General features: G+C 38.4%; 2 protein-coding genes across 2 annotated transcripts in view; one reads left to right on the forward strand and one right to left on the reverse strand.

Moving 5' to 3' along the window:
* The first annotated feature begins 1,329 nt into the window (after nt 1-1,329).
* Nucleotides 1,330-14,874, forward strand: hacd1 (3-hydroxyacyl-CoA dehydratase 1). The gene is made up of 7 exons (XM_055037936.1): nt 1,330-1,509; nt 4,108-4,225; nt 4,310-4,328; nt 4,430-4,518; nt 5,354-5,475; nt 10,324-10,502; nt 13,677-14,874. Exons 1-7 carry the CDS (start codon nt 1,391-1,393, stop codon nt 13,757-13,759), a joined length of 729 nt encoding a protein of 242 aa, XP_054893911.1. The 5' UTR covers nt 1,330-1,390; the 3' UTR covers nt 13,760-14,874.
* A 141-nt stretch (nt 14,875-15,015) lies between these two features.
* Nucleotides 15,016-25,458, reverse strand: part of LOC129364968 (collectin-12-like) — a 36,167-nt gene continuing 25,724 nt past the window's right edge. Inside the window, exons 3-10 of the mRNA XM_055037926.1 lie at nt 25,241-25,363; nt 20,659-20,745; nt 19,528-20,571; nt 18,952-19,449; nt 18,001-18,137; nt 17,797-17,906; nt 16,941-17,086; nt 15,016-16,848 (exon numbers count right to left, since the gene is read on the reverse strand). Of these exons, the coding sequence (XP_054893901.1) occupies nt 16,838-16,848; nt 16,941-17,086; nt 17,797-17,906; nt 18,001-18,137; nt 18,952-19,449; nt 19,528-20,571; nt 20,659-20,745; nt 25,241-25,363 (2,156 nt within the window). The 3' untranslated portion in view covers nt 15,016-16,837. The remainder of the gene's footprint in view (nt 16,849-16,940; nt 17,087-17,796; nt 17,907-18,000; nt 18,138-18,951; nt 19,450-19,527; nt 20,572-20,658; nt 20,746-25,240; nt 25,364-25,458) is intronic.

A 25,458-nucleotide genomic window follows, 5' to 3' on the forward strand; every position in this document is an offset into this window, starting at 1 on the left:
CTGTGGCATTGTCTGCCTCAACTAGCATTTTCCATACACCACAGCCTGAGCTCTCTGCTCAACCAACTGCTTACACTGCAGTAGGTATTGTGAATCACCAGAGTGATGCGACTGGCATTTAGTCAGTTTTTATATAGAAAACAAAGTTAATCAATTTCTGCACCTTGAAGGTTGGAGTTGTAATGCACCTAAAGGTAAAGATTTCATATACTTATAAACTATAGTAGACATCAGTGGATTTGAGATCTTTAATACAAGATTCCCAATTCAACAATAGCAAAAACAAATTGGCTCTCTTCACTGATGCACTGCCATCTAGTGGGAAAATCATATTAATGGTGAGCCATTAACACCTAACATGATCTGATGAACACGTTTTTTCTAATTAAAAATGATTTAAGTCTGTCACCAGAAGTGACATAGTGTGTTTTAATAAAAGCGTTTTCTTGTCATTCGAGGGAAACGAGAATATGTTGCTGAATGTACAACTTAGAGTTGACAACAGGGTTTCCCAAGTCCAGTCCTGTTTATCCTGCAACCTTTAGATGCATCCCTGCGTCAACTCACCAAAATTAAATGACTCTCCTCAAAGCTCTGCAGAGGCTTTGTAACAAAACATTCATACAAATTATATCTTGATTTGGAGACAGCTGCCTTCCAAACAGTAACAACCTCTTAGTCGTGACTTAGTGACTCGGGATTATTATTTTGCCTCAGGATATCAGGAGTCTTAGTAGACTTCATGTCTGCATGTTTCAGTTTTTACCTACTTCCACCTTTGAATGCGGTTTTTGTCATTTTTAAAAAAAAATTATATATACCTTCCATTGAATCCAGTATCTTTATTTAGGATTATGTTGTTAGCTGAAGGGGAAATTGCTGAATAAGTGAAACCTCCACTATTTATTTTCCTGACTCACCTTAAAATGTGCAAAAATGCCAATGCAAGTGTAATACTGAGTGTCAAGTCATGTATGTACAGTGCCATGAGCATCCTCCTCATGACACTGTTACACAAGAACATAGTGTTTTCAGTCAGAAGCTTCTTTAGTTCTCCGTTACACAGACTGCTACAGAAGATCATTCCTACCCACAGCCATCAGGATCTACAACGTTTGAAGACACTTTGATCGTCTGAGTTGAAGCATTTATTTCCCCTGTGGAATTAATAAAGTATAAAGAAAGACCCAAATGAACCCTCATGCTGTCGGAATCTGATTTTAATTACGCGTCCAGGGGCCCACCAGCAGGCCACGCACTTGCCCCATAGAGAGAGAGAGAGAGACAGAGAGGGGGGTCTCTGTGGGTGGCTAGATGGATGGACGACCCCACTGCTCCCCACCCCAGCTGTCAGCTCCCTTCCTGACTTCCCCACCCTGCCCCCGGTGCCATGGCGTCCAGCGAGGAGGACGGCACGGTGGAGGAGAAGGAAAACAACAACAAGAAGAGAACGAAAAGCGCCCTCATAACCGCATGGCTCACTTTCTACAACATCGCCATGACAGCCGGGTATGTCCCTTTATTCCACCCCCCTCTCTTCCTCCTGCTACCTATTAATAAGAAAGCCGGATAAGTTTGCCGCTCCCTAAAAAACTGTAAGCGTGTGTTGCTGTTTATAGGACTGAGCCTGTGTGTGTCAGCCTGAAAGTGCCTGTTCAGCTCGAAGGATTTAGCAGCTGCTTGGCTGCTGGAGTTGGTAGAAAAATATTTTATGGCGGCTGGTTCTGAGAGTAAATGACGAGGTTACAGAAAAGCCAGACGGGAGGTTTCAGAGAGAGAGAGAGGGGACAGAAAATGAATGAACAGTGGCGGGTTTAAAGTGACAGGCTGGTGTTGGAGCTGTGTCCAAATAGGGCTGACTGCATGCGGTCAGCGTCAAGGCCCACTGTGAGTCCCACGGTCGCAGTGATAAGTATAGCTGGACTGAGCTGCTGGTGACACTGGAACCCAGTCTGGGACGGGAAAGTGCTCAATGAGCAGATTTTTAAAAAACAACACAATATCTGTCAGGCTAAAGTAGGCTATGGTGTGTTTATAATATCAAAGCATAAAAGCAAATTACAATTGGTTAACTGGTTATGGAACAAAATAGTCCCTCACTTAGATGGTCCTGAAGTGTTTTTTTTTTCTTCCATTCAAAAGCTGTATATAGTGTATGTACAACCACAAACTTAAGTTCTATGTGGGTTCTATGGGCTCTCCAGCAATTTCACTGCAATGAGTAGGTCTGCAAAATATATCATCACAAATAGCAGAAACAGTAATTGTATTTTTACTGTACAGCATGCATATCACAAGCATACAACCACCTGGACTGCATTTAAATTTGCCGATGATGTACTTAGTGACACTCTACTGAGAAACTACAAATTATTTCACTGCCAAAACTGCAAAGGTTGGTTAGAAGCTTTTTGTTCAATTAAAAACCTGTTGTTAAAATAGAAATATATGATTCTATTTTTCCCAGAAGCTGGGTACTACTCCAATATTGAGTATATATTTGCCTAATTTTGGGCAAATATATAGCCATAATTTTGGGTAGGGTAATTTTTAATTCATAACACTACTTAAAGAGTATCATAAACACTTTTGAATTGTGTTTATTTATTGTGAGTGCATTGCATCATATAAATATATCACATTTTGTATGTTTATAGAATATATATATTACACTTGATTTATAGGCCCCACCCACTATCTTTTACGAAGGAAAATAAAAGTGTTCATATAGGTCAGACTTGTCTATGAGCCTCAGGTGTCCACATCATAACCTGAGATATTTATAGATTTTTAATGAAATACGTGATGGTAACTTCAATATATACCGCTGCAAACCCCTTTTTCTGAACGGTGCCTATGACACTGCTGTCCAAAAAAGAATGCAATACCGTAGCCTAAAAAGTCTTTGATTGTATTTTCCTCCTGCACACTAAAATCACAAAAGGGACCTTCTTCAAGGTCTGAATTGAACAGCTTCAAACACTCTTCCTCAGTTTCTCTTTTGCTGTCACTCAGATCATCTGGTTCTAGACTGCTTTTCATCCTCAGAATCAGAACCAAACATGGAGAAACAGTATTCTGTTTTTATGTTTTACTAATCTGGATCAAACTTCCAGAAAACTGCAAATATGCTGAAAAACAGAATTTCTTTAATTCAATGATAAAATCCCACCGTTTTTTTAGAATTGCATTTGATGAATAATTGGAATGTTATAAGGTGGAGTCAATTTTTCAACCTGCCATCATCTTCCCTTAATTTTCCAATGCAATGTAATGTGTTTTGGCTAGTTTCTTGCTTTATTTTTCTTCTAATTATGCACTCTCTGAATTGTGTTGTTGCTTTAGATGTGCTATACAAGTAAAATCGCCTTGCTTTAAAATTTTATATCTAATTTTGAATTCTGCAACAAAGGAAAACATCAGGCTTATGCAAGACTATGGAAACAGTCTGAATGAACCCAGCATGTTTTTGGAAAACCAAGAAATAATCACTGTAGTTTGAAGCTTAATAACTAAAACAGACTAAGAATAGGATCAAAAACTCTCATTCCATCAACAAGCTTGTTAAGAGAAAACTGTATTGAGGGCTGTGGAGAATCTTGCAGACAAATTTAATTCCAATGTATCTTTGTCTTTGTAATAAATTCCTTGATTGAGTTTGTATTTATGTGATAAGACAGCCACTCCTTTCCATTATTCCCCGATCAGCAGGACGTCTGTAAATGGGAAACATTTTATTAACTCACATTTTAAGCTGAATTTGACTCAACTGTATCACAGTTACAATTGAATTGGAATGTCTATTTATTTTTATTGAATTTGCCTCTATGTTTGGAATGTTTTGATTAAGTAAATCTGGAAACTGTAATATTTACTGAACAGCATGTCTATAAAGACAGTCTCTGATTTACATTAAGTTTTTGTTATGCAACACATTGTGATATATATCCTCCAATGCTAACTCATTTCAGAAGCTGCTGGTTGGGATCTCGTTCTTTATTCCAAATGTGTAAAAATGCCATCTGCCCTTAACAGATTGTTGTCTCTGAGGAGCACCATGGCTTTGTCTGGACAGGATTTATAGATTTGGGCTTGTTTTTTCTCCAGGTGGCTGGTTCTGGCAATCACAATGATGCGCTTCTACATTCAGAAAGGCACACATAAGGGTCTCTACAGAAGTATAGCAAGGACACTGAAATTTTTCCAGACCTTTGCATTAGTTGAGGTAAGTGTTTGTAATATAAAAAAAGTTTTATTTAATAAGTGAAAGACATTGTTAACTCCAATTGCTACCGTCTTTGTCATCCAGGTGGGGCATTGTGCCGTTGGTATGTGAGGATTGACTTCATATGTTTATTTATTTCTTCCTATTTCATACACTTTAGTATGTTCCCAGGTTGTGAATGTCTTTCCTTTGCCTCTGCTTCAGGAATTGTGAGGACTTCTGTGATTGTAACTGGGGTTCAAGTGTGTTCAAGGATTTACATGGTTTGGTTCATCACCAGTAGCATCAGACAGGTAAATATTCATTCCAATCAAACGATACATAAAATTTACTTTTCAGATCTTTGGGTTAGTGTCTCATCTTATCTAGCATACAGTCATAGCTGAACGTTGAACAGTGGCAGAAAAGCAATGTTTTTGTTGCTATGATTAAAAAAAATATTTATTGCAATGACACGTATGCAAAGAAGCAATACTTAGTACCTTTTCGAAACCTCTGCTGTTCACTTTGGCCGGTTCATAGCCTTTTCCCAATGACGTGTTGCTTTTAAATTTTCTTTGAGGAAGAAATTAAAATAGTGCTGAAATTGTAGTATAATACTAAAAAGAAACATTTTGCCTCTTATGGATTAATTGAAAACTTATATGTATACAGTTTATGTTCATCATTCTTTCCCTACTGGTCCATCATTCCTTCCTTCCTTCATTCCTTTTGTATCTTTCTTTGTTTTCCTTCTTTCCTTGTATTCTTTCTGGTGTCCCTTTATTCCTACCTTGTGTCCTTTGATTTTTTCTTTCCTTCCTGTTTTGTCTCTTTCCTTACTCTGATATATACTGCCTTCTTTTTTTCTCTCCTTGTAAATCCACATTTTAGCAGCCTAGACTCATAATGCTTAAGCATTATTTTAGTTGTTTTATTTCTGAATGGCTGATTATCAATCAATTTTAATAAACTTTGAATTGTTGGTGTATCTCTGTTTCCTGGAGGTGCATCAGTTGTAATTGAACATTTTTTAAATATTGCCTTTAGGATTATCCAGGAAGTATCAAAGTATTTGCAGTTAGCATAAGGTGTATGGAGACAGCCCTTATTACTGTATTGGACAATAACTTGTAAATTTTGTTGAAGATCCAGAATGAAGAAAGTGTGATCCTGTTCCTGGTCGTGTGGACTGTGACAGAGATTACCAGATATTCTTATTACACATTCAACCTGCTCCACCATCTGCCGTACTTCATCAAATGGGCCAGGTGGAGACACCGTCTCTAATGATTTAATATTGTAGTGCTGCATACTTTCTGCAAGCATGTTGGTCTGGTTTGGTAATGGTACATTCGTGTGTGTATTACTCATTAACTATCTTTCACAAAGAAGTAATGCATGTGTTTGTTATTGCATTTCATTTGCAGCAGCTATCCAACAATTGGGAACTAACTGCTCACAATGTGTAGAAGAAATAAACTGCATGCATTTTAAATGGACTATTTGCCAACTTTGGACTTTGCATCCCTAACTATCAGCAAGTACAACCTAAAATGTAGGAATGCTTCCAGTTGTAGAGGAAAGTCATGCTATCCTCCTGATGTATGTGATCACTCATGACGAGGTGATCCACCCTCACAGTGGCTAACCTGAAACCAGAGACGTCTGAGGGAACATCAGACGCAGACATTAGTGTTTTGACACTGATAGCAGTCCAAGCACACATGTCTTACAGAACAGAGAGAGCCAACAACCATCTGGCATAACAGTCTACCAAACACTTTTATATGATTTGAACCTTTCTGCATTTTATTATGTCACAGCCAAAAACTTGAACGTATTTTATTGCGATTTTATATGGCCGACCAGTACATATTAGCATAGCATAGCATGACCTGACAATGAGAATGGTAAAGACTCAGAGGTCTTTTAGGGTGATGATTTAGGGTGATGAACGTACCTTTCATCACTCTAAATCTTTAGCTCCCCCCTCAGATTCTACATCGAATTCCAGTCAAAAATCCAAAACGTTAACTTTACTCCCAGTCAGCAGAAACTTCCTGATGAAATTAAAAGCTTGGTTTAAACCTAACTCTGCCAGGGTATAATTTATGGCTAAACTGTATCTGACGACTTGCAGTTGTATTTGCAGGAAAAGGTGGTTGGATCTACAGAACATCGTTTTAAAAGGGCCAAATACAAATATGCATCATTTTTCCTTCAATTCACAGTCAAGCACTACTTTGTGCTGAAAGACACTGTGTGTACAACTCATTACCACAGAGAGATGTTACTCTTTGCACACCCTCTGAAGTTGTACCTGCTGAAGTTGTACCTGCAGGGACCATCTGCTTTATTATTTTGGGGGGACTTTTTTTCTCCCTTTTGCTCAGTTTCTGGTCTTGATTCTCTCTCTCTGAGAAAACCTCTCCTCTCCCCTGCTCTTCACGTCTTTCTTTAAGCGTGGAAGAGCCTGGCCCCCGGAGAAGGGCTCATGTTCAGCTGCTCCTGTTTTTAAGACCGTCTGTTTTGGTCATGGAATGTTCAGCCGACGTTTCTCTCACATCCGCAGAGACGCTCCCCTGAGTCTTTCTGCTGTCTCCACTAATCTCCGCTGTCCTGGCTCATACCATAGTATACTGTCCTATAGTACAGTGAAGCAGGAACTTTGGGCTGGATGTACGAACATAGTGACAGGACAGGAAACATCTTGTTTCTGACCATCTGAGTTTTGCATAGGCACTTTAAACCACCAGTAATGTCTCTATATTTTGCTTTCAAGGAACCCAAGTGCATTGTGGGGCTTTAGAGCTCTCTAGGTTTTCTAGAGGTCATTTAAAGTTCTTTGCATTCCTGACCATTGAAGAATATTGAGCAGCCTTTTCTTAAAAAATAAGAAAACTCTTATCACTAGCAGACAAAGTGTCTCACAAAAATATGTATAACTTTACAACCTTTTCACTTTTAACATGTGATACCCTGTACCACTGCACTGTATTTTACGGGGACTGACACAAAGTAGCACATGCCTGTGAAGTGAAACACAGGTTATAGAAGGTTTTAGAGCTAAAAACCTTTAAAATGTGTTTCTTAGTCAAAGCTTCTCAGAATCACACCTTCAATTCAAGCGTTTTTGCTATGTTTCTATCACCTTGCTCATCTCAAGACTGATTTATTTTTATATTCTTGAGAAAATCGTTCAAACTCAGACAGGATGGAAAGGATCTGTGCACATCAGTTTCTCAATCTTTTTACAAATTTTTAATTCAAATTTAGTTGTGGTCTTTGACTAGACTAATTCCAACTCTTGAAATTTTTTCAAGTTCTGCCTGTATATTTAGGTTTGTTGTCCTTCTTCCAGAATTACATCTTTTGACAACAATCCAATCACTTCCCTGTCTATGCCAAGGGAAAAAAAAAATTCAGTTCTGCGGAGTTTACAACAGTGTTTCACTTTCTGCCACATTCATTGTTTTACATGTGAGCCATAACGTTCAATAATGGTCTCCCCTGACAAAATCACCTTTGTTGTCCAAACTTTCAACTTTTATCAGAATTTCAAATGTCTTGTTTCTTGCCACATTTCTCTAAAGACCAGATCTGTTGAGTTTACAAGCGTTTCATGTTCACAATTGAGTGCAAGTTCGAGGGGTTTAACTACCTTGCCTAAAAGTTACCTTAACACCCAACAGATGAATCAGCTTTCAGTTGATCATCTTCTGTTATACAAGTTTCAAGCTGATGGTTCTTTGGAGGCTCCCTGGTATACATTTAATTTGTCGCAAAGTAGACATATTTGGTGCTTTTCATTAGTGTTGCTAAAATGATTTGAATAGTGTCATTGTGACAGGCTGAGGGAAAAGAAGCATATAAAGAAAGTTTAAGGGACATTTCATAACAGTAAGTCCCTCATGTTCTGCTCAGCAGTGCCAAACTATTGATTTGCAACAACAGTTTTAAAAGTGCTTTGTGTAAATTCAAGTGTCACTATGTTAAATACTCAAAGTGCATCCAGTCATGGTGCGGTTATTGTTGTGAACTGTTGTCCGAGGTCAAATTACAGCCACAGTCTGATCCAGCGGCTTGAGTTGCTATAAAACAGTGCCAAACCAAATCTCTGTCCTGCAGCTTCCTGTTGAGCTGCTGGTCGGCTCATGTGGGGCACAAATTATATTTATTACACTCTAAAAGAGATCAACTTACTAGCTTTTTTATCATTGCTGACCTGGCATGCTGATAAGCATCACACCAACAATCAAACCTTGATTAATTTACTTTAGTTGCTGAACTTCTACTGTTGTCTCATATAATATTTTATGTCTAAATACAAACAATAATGTCTAATGACTAAATGGTGAGATTCACACTGTGTTTGTTTGAATTTGCTGGAACTTCACAGCCACAGGACAAATACTAAGGAAAACAAGTGATTTTTTCAGCTGTTCCACAAAACACGTCCGTTTATTGAACAAGTTTGGTTAAATGTTGTTAAAATGTATGTTTGAATTTGCATTTCTATAGTTCTCCACAACTTGAACTTGCCGTTTCAAGTTGTGGTAGTGTTGAAGTACTGTTTATCTGCACTACTTGATTATTAGCTCCTTTATCTGTTAATGAAATTCAGTTTATTATGGGATGAAGCTGTTGATGCACTCAGCTTTGGTGTGAAAGCACAATGTGCCCAGATTACAGCCACAATGATCTAAAATGATCAAGCAAAATTGTATGACTGCTGTCAGATGTAGGGAAATACAATGGCTATGTCCTCACTGTAGTACCTGTTAGAAGGTAGGATACAACAGATAGGATTTGGATTTGAGGCTTGGCTAGAGCCTCTCCAAAACTGCTGCTTTTGTGGAGTTTTCCTGGTCTGTTGAGGTCAGTACTACCAAAAATGCTCCAAAGAAGGTACATCAGTTTACAGAGGACTTACTGATTGGTAAGTTACTGATTGGTAAGTCCTCTGTAAACTGAATTAATTCAGTGAACTAATTCATCAGTTCACTGAATTGATGAACTGATGAATTATGTTGATTTCAAGGTGTGATTGCGTCTTTACCTTTGAAATACTTTTTTTTTTTTAATATTAGGACCTGATATCCTTGTAGTCATTGTTGAAGATCATGTACTCACTTTCATGAATGCAATATTTTCTGTTTGGTCTGGTCTCTTAAGCACTACACTTCATCTTTTCACAAAGAAAAAGGCTTTGAGGAGCAAAGCAAGTTTAGGTTGTAGACTTAGGCTCTAAATTTTACCCTGTTCTCAATCTAACGGAGCATCTGTAAAATATCCTGAACAAGTCAGATCAGTGAAGGCCTTATGTCAGGTTTTGAGAACTAAAATGATCTGCTGGGAACATATTTGTGCCAGTTACCTTAGCACACCTTCACGGTTTGCTAGGTAACTGGAGGTCTATGTCACATTGTGACACTGGCGAGAAAAACACATTGTTACATATGTATATACAAAATAACAAGTTCTTTCAGTGCACTCTGCCATGCCATGTAGACATACAGGTCGTTCCAGTTTCATGCACACAGTCTCCAGTTGCCATATCACTAATTGGAGCAGATAACTTGGATCTAGGTCCTCAGCTCCAACTACAGAGCACTTTCTTTAATTTCATGACCCGCTGGCTGGCTTAATGTGCAGCAGGTTCAAGCACAGATAAACATTGACAATTCTCGTTCACAATTTAAGCTGCACATTTGAGTCCCTGGATGGCATAAATTAAAGGTTTTAATTATATAATTGGGTAAAGGTATTGGATGCATGCAATTTTTCTACATTTCTCTCTTTCCAGTTCCCCCAAATAATTAATCAAATAATTCCCATAATTACTATAGAGTGTTTTCAACAAAGCTTCACCTTCCATGCAAATAAAGAAAGTAGTGACAAATATTGAAATGTATCATAAAATATCAATGCCCTGTAGTTTTCTTTTTAATGACAAGTGGCTTTTAATCAAAAATAAATTAACCTATGAAAGACGGGGTGGTGCTGCATGCCAGTGTGTTCAAGTCTTCTGTGTGTTTATCTTTCTGTCTTCAGCTGGATTTGCTGATAACTTGTACTAGAATTGAAAGACATCCTGCTGTTTTTCTGTTCTGCAGATACAACTTCTTCATCATCTTGTACCCATTGGGAGTCGTTGGAGAGCTGCTCACCATTTACGCTGCGCTGCCATTCGTGCGCAGGTCTGGAATGTACTCCATGAGGCTCCCGAACAAATATAATGTGTCGTTCGACTACTACTACTTCCTCATCATCGTCATGCTGTCCTACATCCCACGTAAGGAGAAGTTTCTCTCTAATGCTCTGCACCTTTAAATTTGCTAATTCTACAAAACATGACCTCATTGAAAAAATGCTCACAAAACTAAGTCTAAACTTAACAAACTGGATCTCAAGATTGTTTTAGATTGTTCTGTTTACATGTAAAGCTTCTGAAACTACTGTGTATTAGAAACCACTGTACAACCAGTACTCATGATAGACATCAATCAAGGCTATCTAAATGTATTGAATTGCACTTTGTCATTACAATATCAGTGAAAGAATTCAAAATATCAGAAAAAGATCAAGAATTTTTGATCATTTTCTGCCTCCTAGAAGGCTTGTAAAGATTCTTTTTTGGTAGTTTGCTATATTTTGAATGTCATGCACTCAAACCCTGCATATATATTTGGCCAGTTGCAAGGACTCTTGACTCTCTGAAAATAGTAGGGACATTGTGTTGAGAAACAGGGAAAATAGTAGATTTTATTCAGCAGCAGTGTTACAATTACATATTTTCCTGGCGACATTAGTAATAAGTAAGTTTTTTGACATACATTGCAAAAGTCTGAAATTTTATTTCAGCTTTTTCCAGGTCTGGATAACTACGGAAAAAGACAGTAGAGAAAAAATCATTGTATTTCCAAACATTGTTTCCTGTTCCCATTACTATTGTGTCCCTCCCTGCTTCCTTTTGTTCTTGCATCCTTCCTTACATATGTCTTTTTTCCTTCTCTCCATCCTTTATACTTTTCTTTCCAACTCAGATTTTTTAAATCCTTGTTTCTCCCTTCCTTCTTCAAAGTCTTTTGTTCATTTTTTCCTCTCTCCTCTCTGTTTTCTTAATTTTTATTCGGTGCTTAGTGTATCAATTCTCTTATCTCCTTTCTGTCCAACTGTCTTTCTTCCTTGTGCTCTAGTTGTTCTTTGTTGTCCTTTTTTGTTTCATTCAGTCTCTAGTTTTGGCAGGTTTCATATGTAAAGCATGCCCCTCTGTCATCCATAGTCATATTTTAAAATGGGCACAAAGATGAGTAACTCACAAGTTTAAGTCCAGATATGGAAAATGTTTTGAAACCTTTATTAATGTAATCAGCAGCTCAAAACATAGAGCACAAGATCTTGAATGGAGTGACAGCACCACCCTCAGACAGGAAGAAGCAGTTACAGTCAAGTTGAAATGATGACTCAGGATTATTCCAAGACTATCTGTGGAAACAAACATTGAAACTGAATGTATTTCACAAATGGCCTTGCTTTTATTGGCAACATGACGATGTGTGTATATCACCATAGCTTAACTTTGATACGTATCCTTAAAATATTCACACCTTCTTTAAATTTTGACATATTTTGTCATGGTAAAAATGCAAACTTCATTGTATTCGATTGGCATTTTTTGGGATTGGCCAAAATAAAGTAGTGAATATTTACAATATTGAAGAGAAATTACCCTTATTTGTAAAAAAGAAAAAAAACGACCCTACATAAGTTATCTTTAGTTATCTCAGATTTTAGTTTATAACTACAACAATATAACAGCAATTCTTCTGCAGTTGCTTTAGATACAGTGGATTTCAGAGGGCTCCAAAATATAATTATATTTACCAAAGAAGACTTCAGTTTTTTAATTGTATGGTTCAGTGACAACATGTAACAGTATTCGTCTCAGCATCTCTTTTTAACTTCAGATCTATGCATTTAAATGCTAGTTGCCATTTTAGCATAAATAAACTAAAAATGCATTCTTAAATTTCAGTACAACTTTAACTCAAGCACCACTAGTTAGACCAGAAAACTCACTGTATAAAAGCAAAATAGAGTTACTATAGTAACTCTATTTTGTGGTTTTTGGAAAACCGATCAATAAACAGCTGATTCAATACGAAGTAGTCCCAGATTTTTTAATGTCTCTTCAGTTACCTCTGACATAAGGTAGAAAAGTTGTGTTCACAAGTTGTAGTGCTCACTGGGATTGCAACTGTTATCTTGCGAAGTCTGAAAAGCATTTCTTATATGGCTCAAGAACCAGAGTTAGAATTGCTGGAGTAGAGGGTCTTTGTGAATCGCAACCCTTTCTGCACTTTACTTTCTAAAATAGCACTTAAATGAAGAAGTTTGTTCCTAAAGTAATGAAGATTTAAATCATACAGACGATCAAATGTAAGCAAGTTTGTTACGAATGAATCAGTTTTGGGATTTAAAGCTTGTCTGAAAATAACTTGTTCAGCCTACTGAGCATTTGATCTAATGACTGGGTTGTTTAAAAAAAGTCCTGGTCTTGTTTAAACTCTCTCTGACCAACACTTGTTCAAACAGCTTTGTCACAAAATTTGTAGCCAAGCTTTTTTGATCATTTTCTGCCTACTAGTGTTACCTAATCACTACCATATATAATCAAAAAATAATTCCTGCCTGAAGTCATTCAGTGACTGAACTAAATCTACTACTTTTGAACAATTAAGTATTGTTGACTGGAGTGTGTTAACAGGTGTGTCAACTTATTTGCAGAAGTTGTGCTTCTGCAAATAGTTACAGATAAATTAACAGCAATTAATCTGTCTCCCAAAATGTCTGACAACTTGTATCTGACTTTAACCTTTTCAAGGTTTTCAATAAGATTGTATTTCCTAATCATTTCTGACAATATACCTTTACATGTTCTACTGTGTTTTCCTAATCACAAAAAGTCACAATTTCCAGTGTCATTTTTCTCAGTTTTAAATAATGTTGTGTTTCTATTGTGTCCCAATCGGAGTCTTGAGAGTATTGTGTTTTCTCTGCTGCTTTCTCCCACCTCTCATATCACCCACTTTCCCTTTTGTCTTATAGAACCATCCTCCTTTTCTTTCCCAGAGTTTATTAGTCAAAGTTATTTCTGGAATGCAGGGCAGATTCTTCCACCTGAGCTGTAGATCTCTAAAGCTGATCAAGTTGTCATTATCCTTTTGGCTTTCTCTTGTAAATTCCCTTCTTACTCTGCCTCTTTATTTAGGAGGAAACATATGTCCTTGTAGGTTTGCAGTGTCATAGTCTTTCAAAGGATTTAGGAGTAATAGAGTCAAAAGGCTGAATACAAATTTACACCAAAAGTAAAAACACTTCAGCAAGGTACCGTTTAGATGTCCTCATGTCAAATGTATTGTGATTTTTCATCAGTTTATGTCTGCACTGTGTTTTTTCTTCTTAGTCTTTCCTCAGCTCTACTTGCACATGCTGCGGCAGAGGAGGAGGGTGCTCCACGGTGAAGTCATAGTGGAGAAGGATGACTAGATGTGCACCATCCGTAGAGCCAGCCTGCCTCCACACCACCCTCACCTGACCTCCCTCCACCCACTCACCCCCAACACATCTCACCTTTTCTTTTTGGCTGTTGGCATTCTTAACTGCACGGGACCCGAGAATCAGCTGACAACCTGCCTGACAACCAGCAATGATGATGATGATAATGATGATAACGAAAACTTGGATAAATTCCTGTTTGAATGGTTATTTGGCAAGATGTTTACAGTTCTGGAGTTGTGTCTCAGCTCTGAGAGATCTGGATTCCTTCATTCACCCACTGGCTTTACACCATCTCATTGCACTGAAGAGAAACTGAGCCACATCACTGCGTCATGACAGGAAACATGAGAAGAAACGTGGAAGGAAGATTGTACGTTGTGTGCTCTGAATTGTCCCTCAGCCCAAGTAATTGGCAGATTTTAAAACAATGTGGCTGCACAGATCATGGTTCAAAAAGTTAAATAATACCTCAACAATAAATCTACATTTAGACAAATGTGCTGCTGCTTTTGTGTATATTTGTTTTACCTTTTGTGTAAATGATGCAATGTGAAATCTTAAACCACACACCGTCTCACTTCGAGCAAGCACAGCTCCAACTTAACTGTGGCTGCTTGGATCAGCTAGTGCTTTATTTTAATATTTTGATGTTTACTATATCCGCAAGACTTCCTAAGAGTCTATGCAGAGGTAATAGTTTGTTAAAGAACATTTTTAGATTTATGTCAGCGCTCTGAGTCATCGTTCTGCGTCTCGTTTTGTGTTTTAACATGTCCATACTCATAGAAAGGTAGCTAGCCTCTATCCTATTAAAGGTGCTATTGTTAAGATCTTTTCAATCTTCTGTGCAGCTGAAGGAGTAACTGTGATTGGAGTTAATCTGAAGCAGGAAAGCTGGATGTGAAATGACCCCAAAGAAAATGTTGGTCAATGATCTGCATGGACTGTGGTTAATCAAAGCGAATCAACACTTTTTGCTTATCATCTGGGTTAAAGAGGAGAAAATAAACACCAAATGTTAAATTTAATGGAAAAATATTTAAAAAGAAATGTGAAAATACCTTTTTGTGCAAAATGAATAAACTCAATCCTTCAACAGCGAAGAGAGTTTGTGATGAACTTCGGTTAAGTTGTGCAGAAATCAAACAACCATTACGTTTTAATGGATTTATTGATGAGGTTTTCCTTCATTGTTTTGTGATTTAAACCTGAGTGCAGAAAAAAGCACATTTTCTACAAGTAGAAAGGCTCAACATCTGTGTTTTATTGACACTGACAGTCCGAGAGATCCACCAATCAACTGGCTTGAGATTAGGATCAGCCAGTTTGTCCTTTATTCTCTATTTTTTGTTTGGCAGAGCAATTATTTAAAAATAGGTATTTCTCCCCCATTCAGTAATAGCATTTAAACCTTTTTTGGTCTTTAAATGCATCATTCAACATGTACAGGCACATTTCAGTAAATTCAAATGCCATTATATTTATTTCAGTCATAAAATACAGAACTTGATACTTTAAAATATAGATTCATTACAGAGAGTGGATTATGTTTCAGGCAATTAATTTAGTTAAATTTATACTTTTGGTTTACTGATAATAAAAAGGATTTTAACTGAAATATTTTATGAAGTCCTGATATATAGTCATTCAGAAAACTGCTGACTTGATAACTGTCCTGCAAATAGTAGAAATCCTTTGGATCTAGACTGAGAAGGAAGGAAAGTATTGTATTCCATTATATTACTGGAAAGCTGAGTGAAAGGAAAAACTGGTAGAGTTGAGCAAGCAACAAGGTTAACTACAGCTTACAGAGGATTCTAAAGCAAAGTTTAAAACCTGTTTGAGTCAGATTTCTGGGACGTGGACTAAGGCTGGAGTTAATGCTTCAAAAACCACCAGATCCAGACATCCAGGAAACAAAGTAACTCTTGAAGAACAGAAAAAATATCAGGATTGCCTTACATGGGTCAGGGAGAAAAGTGACAAGACTCTTTCTCCAGAGCCAGCAACGCAACCATCAAAGCTGCATGTGCTTTCATTACACCTCATCAAAACCACAGGATGATTACCTCCATGCCACACTGGATTGATGTAGTATTTTGTGCAATAGCAGCTGGGCTTGAGTACTAAGTTCAAAACTCTAGGAAGGGGACAAATACATGTGTGTAATGTTTTTTAAGTTATTAAAATAATTATAAAGAATTGCTTGAAATAAACCACTTCTGCAATGAATCTGCATGACCTTCATATTTAAACCCTATAAGTGAAACTTGCATATCACATTCTAATATATTGGGATGCAATTTTACCATGATGCTCTTTTTTGAGTTCAATAACAACCAGATAAAGATTTGGTACAAATGCTTTTATGCCCAAATAAAAAGAATCTTATAATTACTTCTTATAACATTCAGAACTATTAGCTCCAGCAAACAACCTACAGCTTTTTTCTCTCATATGTGCTGCAGTCCTCAGATTCACAATCGGCACATGAGACCTTAAAGAAGAAATCAATGCCTGACTGAATTAGGCACCGATTAATTTGATTGTGGCATTTTCCTTATACATGTACCTTCATTATATTTGTATTTAAATGAAAATAGTACATACACATTCATGAGGTTAGATACATGTTTCATTGAAAACAGTATGTCTGCTATGTGCTTTTTTTTACTTATCTTGCACGTTGTAATCTCTGAATTATACAAAATTACAATCCTTTTCACTTTTATAGCCCTTATACTTCCCTATAAAACTTGGCTAATGAAACAAACATTCAGGTGTTTAGTTGTACAAGTACAGGTATATAACATGTTTTATATAGAAAAATCAGTTGCTGATTATTTTTTTAACAGTTTCTCCTCCATTTGGATGTCCTGCTGTATTGCACTTGCTGGTAATGATGCACTCGAGTCTCCTTTGAAGACACAAGGAAAACTGCAGCCCCCGGACTCCTTTCAAAATCGTCTCTTTCCGCGCTCTGTCCAGACTGTCCACAAGCCCCTTCAGTCAATCAGTGCTGCAAGGATGGAGCTGAGCTGCTCACTGTGCTCCTTTATTTAACTGCTATGATTTTGCTGTAAAGACAAAAACAAGAGCAACCTTTAAAATTACTGCTTAAATGCAAGTTGGGCTGTAAACACAAGTCCAGACTCTGAAGCAGACTTACAGGTTTCCAGTTCTTTCTCACAGATATAGCTAATGAGATCTTCACAGAAGAAATTGTTCCATAGACCTTCGTGGATCAGACCTACACAGTCTTCCCCCAGCTCATGGCTGTGGCCCCAATTGTCAGGCTGTCCGGGCTTCCACTTCCTGCAAGTAGACAATAGGGGGCCACCACACATTATAATTACACCAGTATTTATTTACAGTAGCTGTACAGTGAGAGGCAGGTGGAAAAAGAGCACAAGTTTACCTCCACCAAGAAATTTGTAATGACAAAGGGACATTTTTGGCTTCACATTTGCGGTGTTAACAAGGATTTTTACATCACTACATTAAGCTTGAATATGTTTTTAGGGTCTTCTATATATTTTTATCATCCTTTATTTTTTTTTACATGTTGCATGTTAAGAGAATTGAATCACATTTTTAAATGGTTTTGATCTATTAATTGAACTGTTTTGTAAAGAAATGTATCCCAATGAATGTATCTTAGTTGCCAGTGAATAACATAACTCTTCTTAAATGTATAAATCATTTTATTGTGGTTTGTACTGGAATAAATGTTTTATCCCAATACAAGTCATTTGTATTGGGATATTTGTGAAATTTCAGTTTCTTATATTGATTAAAATGGACTTAAAGCTAAACTTGAGAAGGTCACTTTAAAAGCCAACGTAGGAGTGTCAGAAACATAATAAATCACAATGCTTACCTAGTAAAGATATAAAAGTACAATGGTGTTGTGCTTTCATGTACACCATTTGTACATGATATCAATGCAAAAACACACTTAATTAATTGGGATAACATCATTCTGGAAACAAATAAGAAACTCTGAATGATGATTTAACACTGACGTGAAAACAGGAATCGTTCCATCCAACCAGCGCCACGCATTCTCTTCTTCCCTGTCTGTCAGACCAATCCAGAAGAAGCCCTTTCCAACTATTTGCCCCTCCAACCATTTCTACATGAGGAAAAATAAAACAGTCAGTGACAAGTTGAACTCAAAACAGCAGCTTTAACTGTTTTTACATCTGTTGACCACATATACACATCACCTGTTCTTCTTTGTCACCGATGATCAGTAATGTTGCTAGTTGTGATTCACAGATTGCTTTTGAAACATCAAAACTCTCCAGGTCTTTGGAAAAGTAGTAGCACTTGTTTTTGTAGTTCACCCAACCAAGAGGGCAACCTGAAAAACATTAAGAGGTTCCATAATTAGTTCATAAGAAAATGCACCAGATTATTCTCTGATGAAAAAGTGTGCTACCACGAATAATCAAATGTTACCGATTTAATTTTATTAATTCAATTTAGTTTTACAAAGTGCCACTTCACAAAACAATTAATTTTGAGGAAAATTATATAGTAGATTAAATACAGACAAAATGAAAGATTCAAATTCCATTACATACATTCCAACTCCACTCAAGTTATACAAAACAATGCAGTAAGAATTAGTTTACTATACCAGTAAGGAAGGTTTTTTCTTGTTTTGTTTTTCTTTTTTTATGGAGCACTTCATTAAGCTACTAAATTTAGAGCAGCCCCTCCTCCAGAAGGGGCATGCGGCCAGTTGACTGCATTGCATCTTTGATGTTTACATACTGCGAATGTAGGTGGCAACAGTGGAAAAGAAAACTTTCTTTTAGCCTTGGATTTGTCTCCAAATAATGCTAAGGGAGTAGAAAAGTTGGCAATTACCTTCAAGATTATCATGGTAAATATTAGAGATTCATTCTCAAATAAAAGCAATAACAACCTCAACATCGTAGACTGAGTTTTGGAGAAACTGGGTCGTCGTCAGCAAAGAGTTTCCTTTGACTAAATCTAAAAATAGCCAACTGCATATTACAGTTCACATCTAGTGCAGGAGCTTTCCTACCAGGTAAGTTCTTAGCAAGTAGAAGTAACTCTAGGAAAGATTTACATATTAATCTTCATAAGCTGGCCATCGAAGAACAAGATAATGTTTGGAAGCATTTAAAGAAGAGAAAAGGTTTTACCTGGGGCTGACAGTGCACGAGGAACTGCCTCGTCCTGCTGTGACACTGGTGGAAAAGGCATTGCTGGACTTTGAATGGGGATTCCTGGCAGCCCTGGTGGTCCCACAGGCCCTGGGGGCCCAACTGGTCCAGGTAGACCTCTTGGGCCTTGCTCCCCAGCTGGTCCAATTGGTCCGCGGATGCCCGGTGGTCCTTGCAGTCCCGGTACACCAGTCTGGCCATCTCTTCCAGGAAGACCAGCCTGTCCTGGTTCTCCTTTAGCTCCTGGAGGTCCAGCTCTGCCTCCTGACCCTCGAGAACCTTTCGGTCCTGGACTTCCAGGTACACCCGGGAGGCCCTTTAACCCTGGGAGACCTGGTGGTCCCGGTGAACCCTGCTCTCCTCTAGCTCCTCTGAGTCCTGGAGGTCCTTTTTCACCTCTCTCCCCCTTGGATCCTGTCTGACCAGGTGGTCCTTGAGGTCCTCTGTCCCCTCTTGGTCCTCTTGGACCAGGCGGGCCTTCATATTTAAAAGGTAATTTTAAGTCAGGAAAAATTCTCAAAAACAGTTCAAGAAAGACTTCACCCGATTACTCACCCTGTAAAATAGTGAAGTTTGTTATCAGCTGTGAGTGCTTGGTGTCCACCAGCTTCATTTCCTCCATGACAATAGAGAGACTGGTGACCTCCTTATCCAAGCGGGCTGCCAGCTCCTCCTGTTGTGACCTCAGGCTGGATGCATCCATCCTGATGTCTGATACGCTGTCGTTAAGGTTCTGCAGGACATCTGAGTGACGGCCGATGGTTTCTGAGCAGCTGCGCAAGTCATTGAGGTTCAAGTTTATGGCTCCCAGAAGTTGCGTGGTGTGGCTCATGTTGCCCGTAACACGGTCCATAATTTCCTCCAACTCATCCACCTGCATCTCTACCCGGTCAAACTTTGAGGATGTGAGGTTGCTGAAGTCCCTCTGTCGGTCCATGATCTCCCTGAGCGTCTGGTCATGACCCTCAGCCAGCCTGCTGGTGTTCTGCAGCTGGCTGGTCATAAAAGCAAGTTGTGCCCCCACATCTTCCAGGCTGTCATTGTTGGCTTTAGCCAGAGTCGAGGCATTGCTCGCTACGACCTGCAGATTTTCCATTTTTCCACGAAGCCAATCTACGTCAGAGCGTGTCTGACGCGCCGTCTGCTCCAGGTTCTGATAGTCGTTGCGCATTTTGTGAATTGCTTGGCTGGTTTCATCAACGACCCGCTGCAGCGCTGCAATGAGGCCTCTCTGCTGGGCCTGCGTGAGGTTCAGGTTGCTGATGCTGAGAAGCGCCTGGCTTTGCAGTTTCACTTGCTGTTGTAGCTCCCTCTGGAGTCTGGCCGTGTCCTCCTGCAGACTCTCAATGATGTTGCCGTAAGACTGCAACGTGCCATTTACCGAACGCAGGGCGGCTGTGTTGCTGCTGAGACGCCCCCGAACGGTGCCCTGGCTGCTCTGAATCTCTGAGCCAATACTCTGCAATTGATTCAGCTTGACCTGATCGCTGTGGACGTGTTCCTGCACTGCAGACAGCTGCCTCTGCAGGGCCCAGATGTTGCTCTTGAAAGCCTGAATCTCTGTGGTGGTGTTCTCGGACTTCTCTTCCGTTTGATCATCTGAAAATGACCATCAGCACATTGAAATGCAGAAATCTCTCGCTGTCTCACTTTTGTATTCTTATATAACTTCTAGTAAATATGTACCAAGCTTTTTTAGATCTGTCTCGACCGCAATTATCTTTCCGCCATAGCTTGCAATACCTTCAGACACACTGTCGACTCTTTGCACCACTGCAAAGAAAACAAAGGGGGTAACATAAAGTTGAGTGTTATAACAAGATCATATTTCTTTAAACAGACCACAAAAAAAGGCAGAAGGACCTCCAGCTACAGACATCATCATATAAAAGAGCTCAGAGAAGGAACCAATGAAAATATCTTATTAATACTACAGGAATTCATCTGCATGTCTTGTAGGCATGTAATAAAGACTTTATTAAAGTCATCGCTTACATTAAGCAAAAAAAAAAAGACAAGAGGTTGATAAAAGAAGTTAGAAATTACACAACACATGTATGTGTTGAGGAACAGACAAATAGAAGAAAAAAATGACTCATCAAAAATACTGGGTGGTCAATGAGTTGGACCAAGGCTGAGGCTGCATGGAGGGACACAGGCCAGGGCCCTGGGGGACAGGCGCTGACATCAGGGTGTGGGGGTGAAGGGAAATTCTTCAGTAAACAGACGGATCAAAGACAACCCACTGGAGACAGACACTGTTGCTTGGGAGGCTCTTTGCGCCCCCACAGGCGACACCAGCGTTCATTTCCTCAGGAATGTGTCTGAGATTCCAGGGAAGCAGCCCACTTCTACCACCAGCCTCTCCAGGGGCACACTTCCTCCAACTGGGAGCAGCATGGGTTTTTCAACTGGGAGACTGTGTGCCCCAGCAGCCAAGAAAGACAAGATGCTGGGATGAGATGATGCTGATGCACGCCTAGCTATAAGTTGTGTTTGCAGTCCTACTGACAATAATGTTGCAAAATGAGTTCACTTCCAGAGCTTAATCCTTAAGGTAAATAAAATGCTGATCTTCATAAATCTGAACACATTCACAGAGCCTTGTAAATCACTGCTGTTCAAATTAAATGGAGTGTGTCTAACAGTCCACACACCCCAATTAAAATATTGGTTTGTTTGAAAATCAAACCAATATCTTGTTTTTTGTACACAGAATGAGATCAACAGCTTTTGCATATACAGTATACAGACTAGACTAAGAAGCAGAGTTTAGAGTCAGTTCTTTTATTCCAAAGAGAACACCCACTGGCAAAAATCTTCCAAAACTTTGTTAAAGAAATGTTCTTTTTCTTTGGGGTAATTAAAATGAACTTTTGGGTATAGTTTCAAACATTATGTTTGGCAAAAAAACTGAACACTGAGTTTCTCCAAAGGAACACCATGCTGACCATGACATGGGATTATATTTCATCAGGTGCTATTATGGTTTTTGCAAAGATGGATGAGGTTATGAATTCTTCCCAACACCATTCAGTTTTAATCCATACCTTCATTGGAAAGCACATTATTTTTTTCAGCATCACAGTGAGTCAGAGCGTACATCAAGTTGTGCAATGGGCCAGTCAGATTTCTCTATATAATCCATAGTGTTATGTTTGGGATTCTGAGATATTCAGCATTTTCCTCATGTACCTTTAGGCATACATTGACTTTGCCAGACCATTGCTGTGTACAACACATGACAAAATAATGAGGTTGAGAAGATTTCAGAAAGTACAAAACTTTAAAACAAAGTCATCGTAACAGTACTCATGCGTGAAATTAACCTTTTAGAGAACTTTTAACTGAATGAGGAAGTTTTTAACACATAATTATTTCACAAGGCTTTCTTTGAGCGTGAATGAAAAATTGCAGATACTTTGAACTTAACTATTCGCCTTCTTCTTTCTTTTGAATTTAAAAATATAAACTGGAGGTTAACGCCTCAACCATCAACACTGACGCAATGAACAACTTTTTTTCTTATTATTTATAATTAATAATTTTAATTAGCTATAGTTTCTGAAGATGGGTCTTGGTGTTTTAAAAATCATTAATCTGCCATAGAAAAATGTAAAGGCATATTATTTATTTATTTTCTACTTTCTTGTTTGATTTTTCAAGGTTTTGTGATGGGAGAACATCTTTAAACTTAGAGGATAATGACCTTTGTTTCCTTACATGTAATGATTTTCTTCTACTATGTTGTAAATGTGAGAGGTCAAACATATTAGGTTTCTCATCATGCAGCCAAGAGCTTTGGTGTTCAGTGAGCTTATGATTATAATGAGACCTCCTGTTTGCAGCTCTTTGTCTCACTAACGGCCTTCACGGTGGCCAAGTATGACATGACCGTTCTGTCTCAGCACTTCTTCATACACTGTAAATCATGACTGGAAATTATGACTTCAAATCTGTTAGAGTTACAAAAATAACAATCGCAGGAATCATTTAAGGGGATGTACCATTACCACGACTCACTGCGCCTTACTGGAAATATAACCTTCTAACACTGATGAATCTCCAGGACAAACCAAAGTGTAAGTTCTATGTTCCTTTTCTCAGAAGTGTACAATATGAAACTGTTAAGCCCACCCTGGTTGTGTGCAGCTATGCAGGCCCTGTAGTCATGCTCTTCTGGCTGATTGGTTTATATTTGTGTACCTACAAAGCTAAGGTCTACGTGTGAAATGTTTGCCCATGCTGTAAAACAAATTAATCAAATATCACCTTCAGTAAAAATGAAGTCACTTATTGATCACATTCCAATCACATGTACCTGTGAGGACTGAGCCCCACAGTGTGAAACTTCGCTGTTTTGTTTCTTGGGTTATGGATTTGGTCACTACAAAATTGTTGCCATTCTGTTAGAGGGACTATTTTTACAGTTATAAGGAAACGGTTATGATATAATGTCATTTGGCCAATTTGGATAGATTTTGAAGGTGAAAAGCCTGTAAAACATTTGAGCTGGACATCCAAAAACTCCACTTTGTGTAATTTCAATACAAATGCATTTTTTGAAAGTGACTTTGCAACAATTTGCAGACTGATAGGCAACTTTGTTTCTCTTCTGTTTCATTCAATAGAGCACGATGCGTTCCTTTTTTACCTACTTCATGTTGTTTAAGCTATGTCTTATCCAAATTACCTAGTAAACTGTCATTGATTTGACTAATGAACCAAAAAATTACCTTAACCACATTTATTTATGATTCAGCAAGGGGTTAATTATTTTCTCACATTTGTGTTGATTTGTTTAAATTGTCTTTTGTTTTATTAAAAAATTAAATGTTAATGTGAAAAAAGTGAAAATCTGTTCACAATACCATGTTTCCTTTTCATGTGTTGTACTGTCTCTAAGAATTTCAGTATAATTTGTTTGAAAAAAATTACTTGCTTCCCTCCTTCAGCATTTTTGTGCAGAGAAGAAAAATCCTAGACCCCCGCATTCTATTCAAGTTGATCTCTAAAACTAGAAACCTCAAGAAGTAATTGAATTCTTGTAATTTGTGCGAGCAGGCCCTTTAAATTTCAACTTTGAGTGACTGCCTTTCTTTCTTTTTTTTTTTTTTTATTCAGCTCATTTGTCTCCACCCCGTAACCTTCTCCCAGTATTTTTCCATCACCCCCCCAAGCACACACCTCTGGAGAACCTCTTAAAGGCTTTGTTGGGCTGAATGTCCTGATTCTGTTTTTTCCAGTTCAGAAATCAGTTCTGTAGTCTTTTTCCAAGTTTGAACCCGTAATGTCCCTGCTGCAGTTGTGTTAAACATTCCCATATGTAACCCTCATTACTTCAATTGGTGTAAACGGCATGAACTTAACATGTTTTAGAGGTTATCTCTGTGCCTTGACCGCCTGTAGGACGACAGTGCCCTACGTTTTGAGCAAAGTCAGTCTTTCTTGTTCCACGCTGCATGTTGTCATGCAGGTCTAATTGTTGCCAGATGGGCATCGGGTGAACTGAGTGCAACTTCAGCAGAACCCACCAAAATTGAGTTTTCACTCGTACAAAAACGCTGCGCTGTCAAAGGAACCACAGTTCAAATACACTTCAACCTCCAGATGGTGATGTCAGCAAGACGCAGACCCCTCTATGCACTTAACATGTGTGCTTCTCTCTGTTCTCCATCACTGACCCACACAAAGCGTATTGGTGCGGCTGCTTTGTTTCGATGCAGCTTGACCTCAAGTATAGCTGGAATCCGGAGACCTCCGTAGCAGATGTAAGCATTATGTGCCTCACTTCATTTGCTGAAGTTTTGAGTCTCGAAGACCTGCTGTATTCCAGCCTTTTAGGCCAGCTTATACTCATAGCTGGGCAAGTCACCAACCAGTTGCTTCATTGCTATCTTGAATCACACAGTTTTATTTTATAAGTCAGCTAGGAAGGAAACAGTGTTATATAAACCACCCCCAGGAAATCTAGACACATCTAAGACTTAACACAAAACAGGTCATTGTGCTAGACTTTTAAAGTTTTTGTCCGCTGTGATTTAAGCTTCCCTGTTGGTGAGCTGGATGAACAGAGCCTCTGTGGAAAAGTCTCAAAATAGAAAACATGCAAAACAAATCTTTAAAAAATTATAGACTATACAGATTTTGGTGACAATTTACTACATGATCAGATTTAGATTTCACTGATATTATACATAAAATGATATGATATGCATGAAAGGAAAAACTGTCAGAAATAATATGAAGAAGAGAAAACTTGTCTTACCTTTATATCCAAGAACAGCAACAGCAATAGTGAGTAGGGTGCACAGCACATAGAGCAGAGCTATGGAGGTCTTCAATGCCCATTCATTCTTACACTTTGTGCATTGGGTGCCCTCCTGGATCCCTGGGCGAGAACAGTGAATACCACATGATTTTGTGTGTTTCATACTGGAGCAAAAATGTTTATTATGGACATATTGTTAGAGTTCGAAGGCTACT

Source organism: Poeciliopsis prolifica, unplaced genomic scaffold (genome assembly GCF_027474105.1).
Source record: "Poeciliopsis prolifica strain line A6 unplaced genomic scaffold, Auburn_PproV2 SCAFFOLD012, whole genome shotgun sequence".
In the NCBI taxonomy this organism is placed as follows: Eukaryota; Metazoa; Chordata; class Actinopteri; order Cyprinodontiformes; family Poeciliidae; genus Poeciliopsis; species Poeciliopsis prolifica.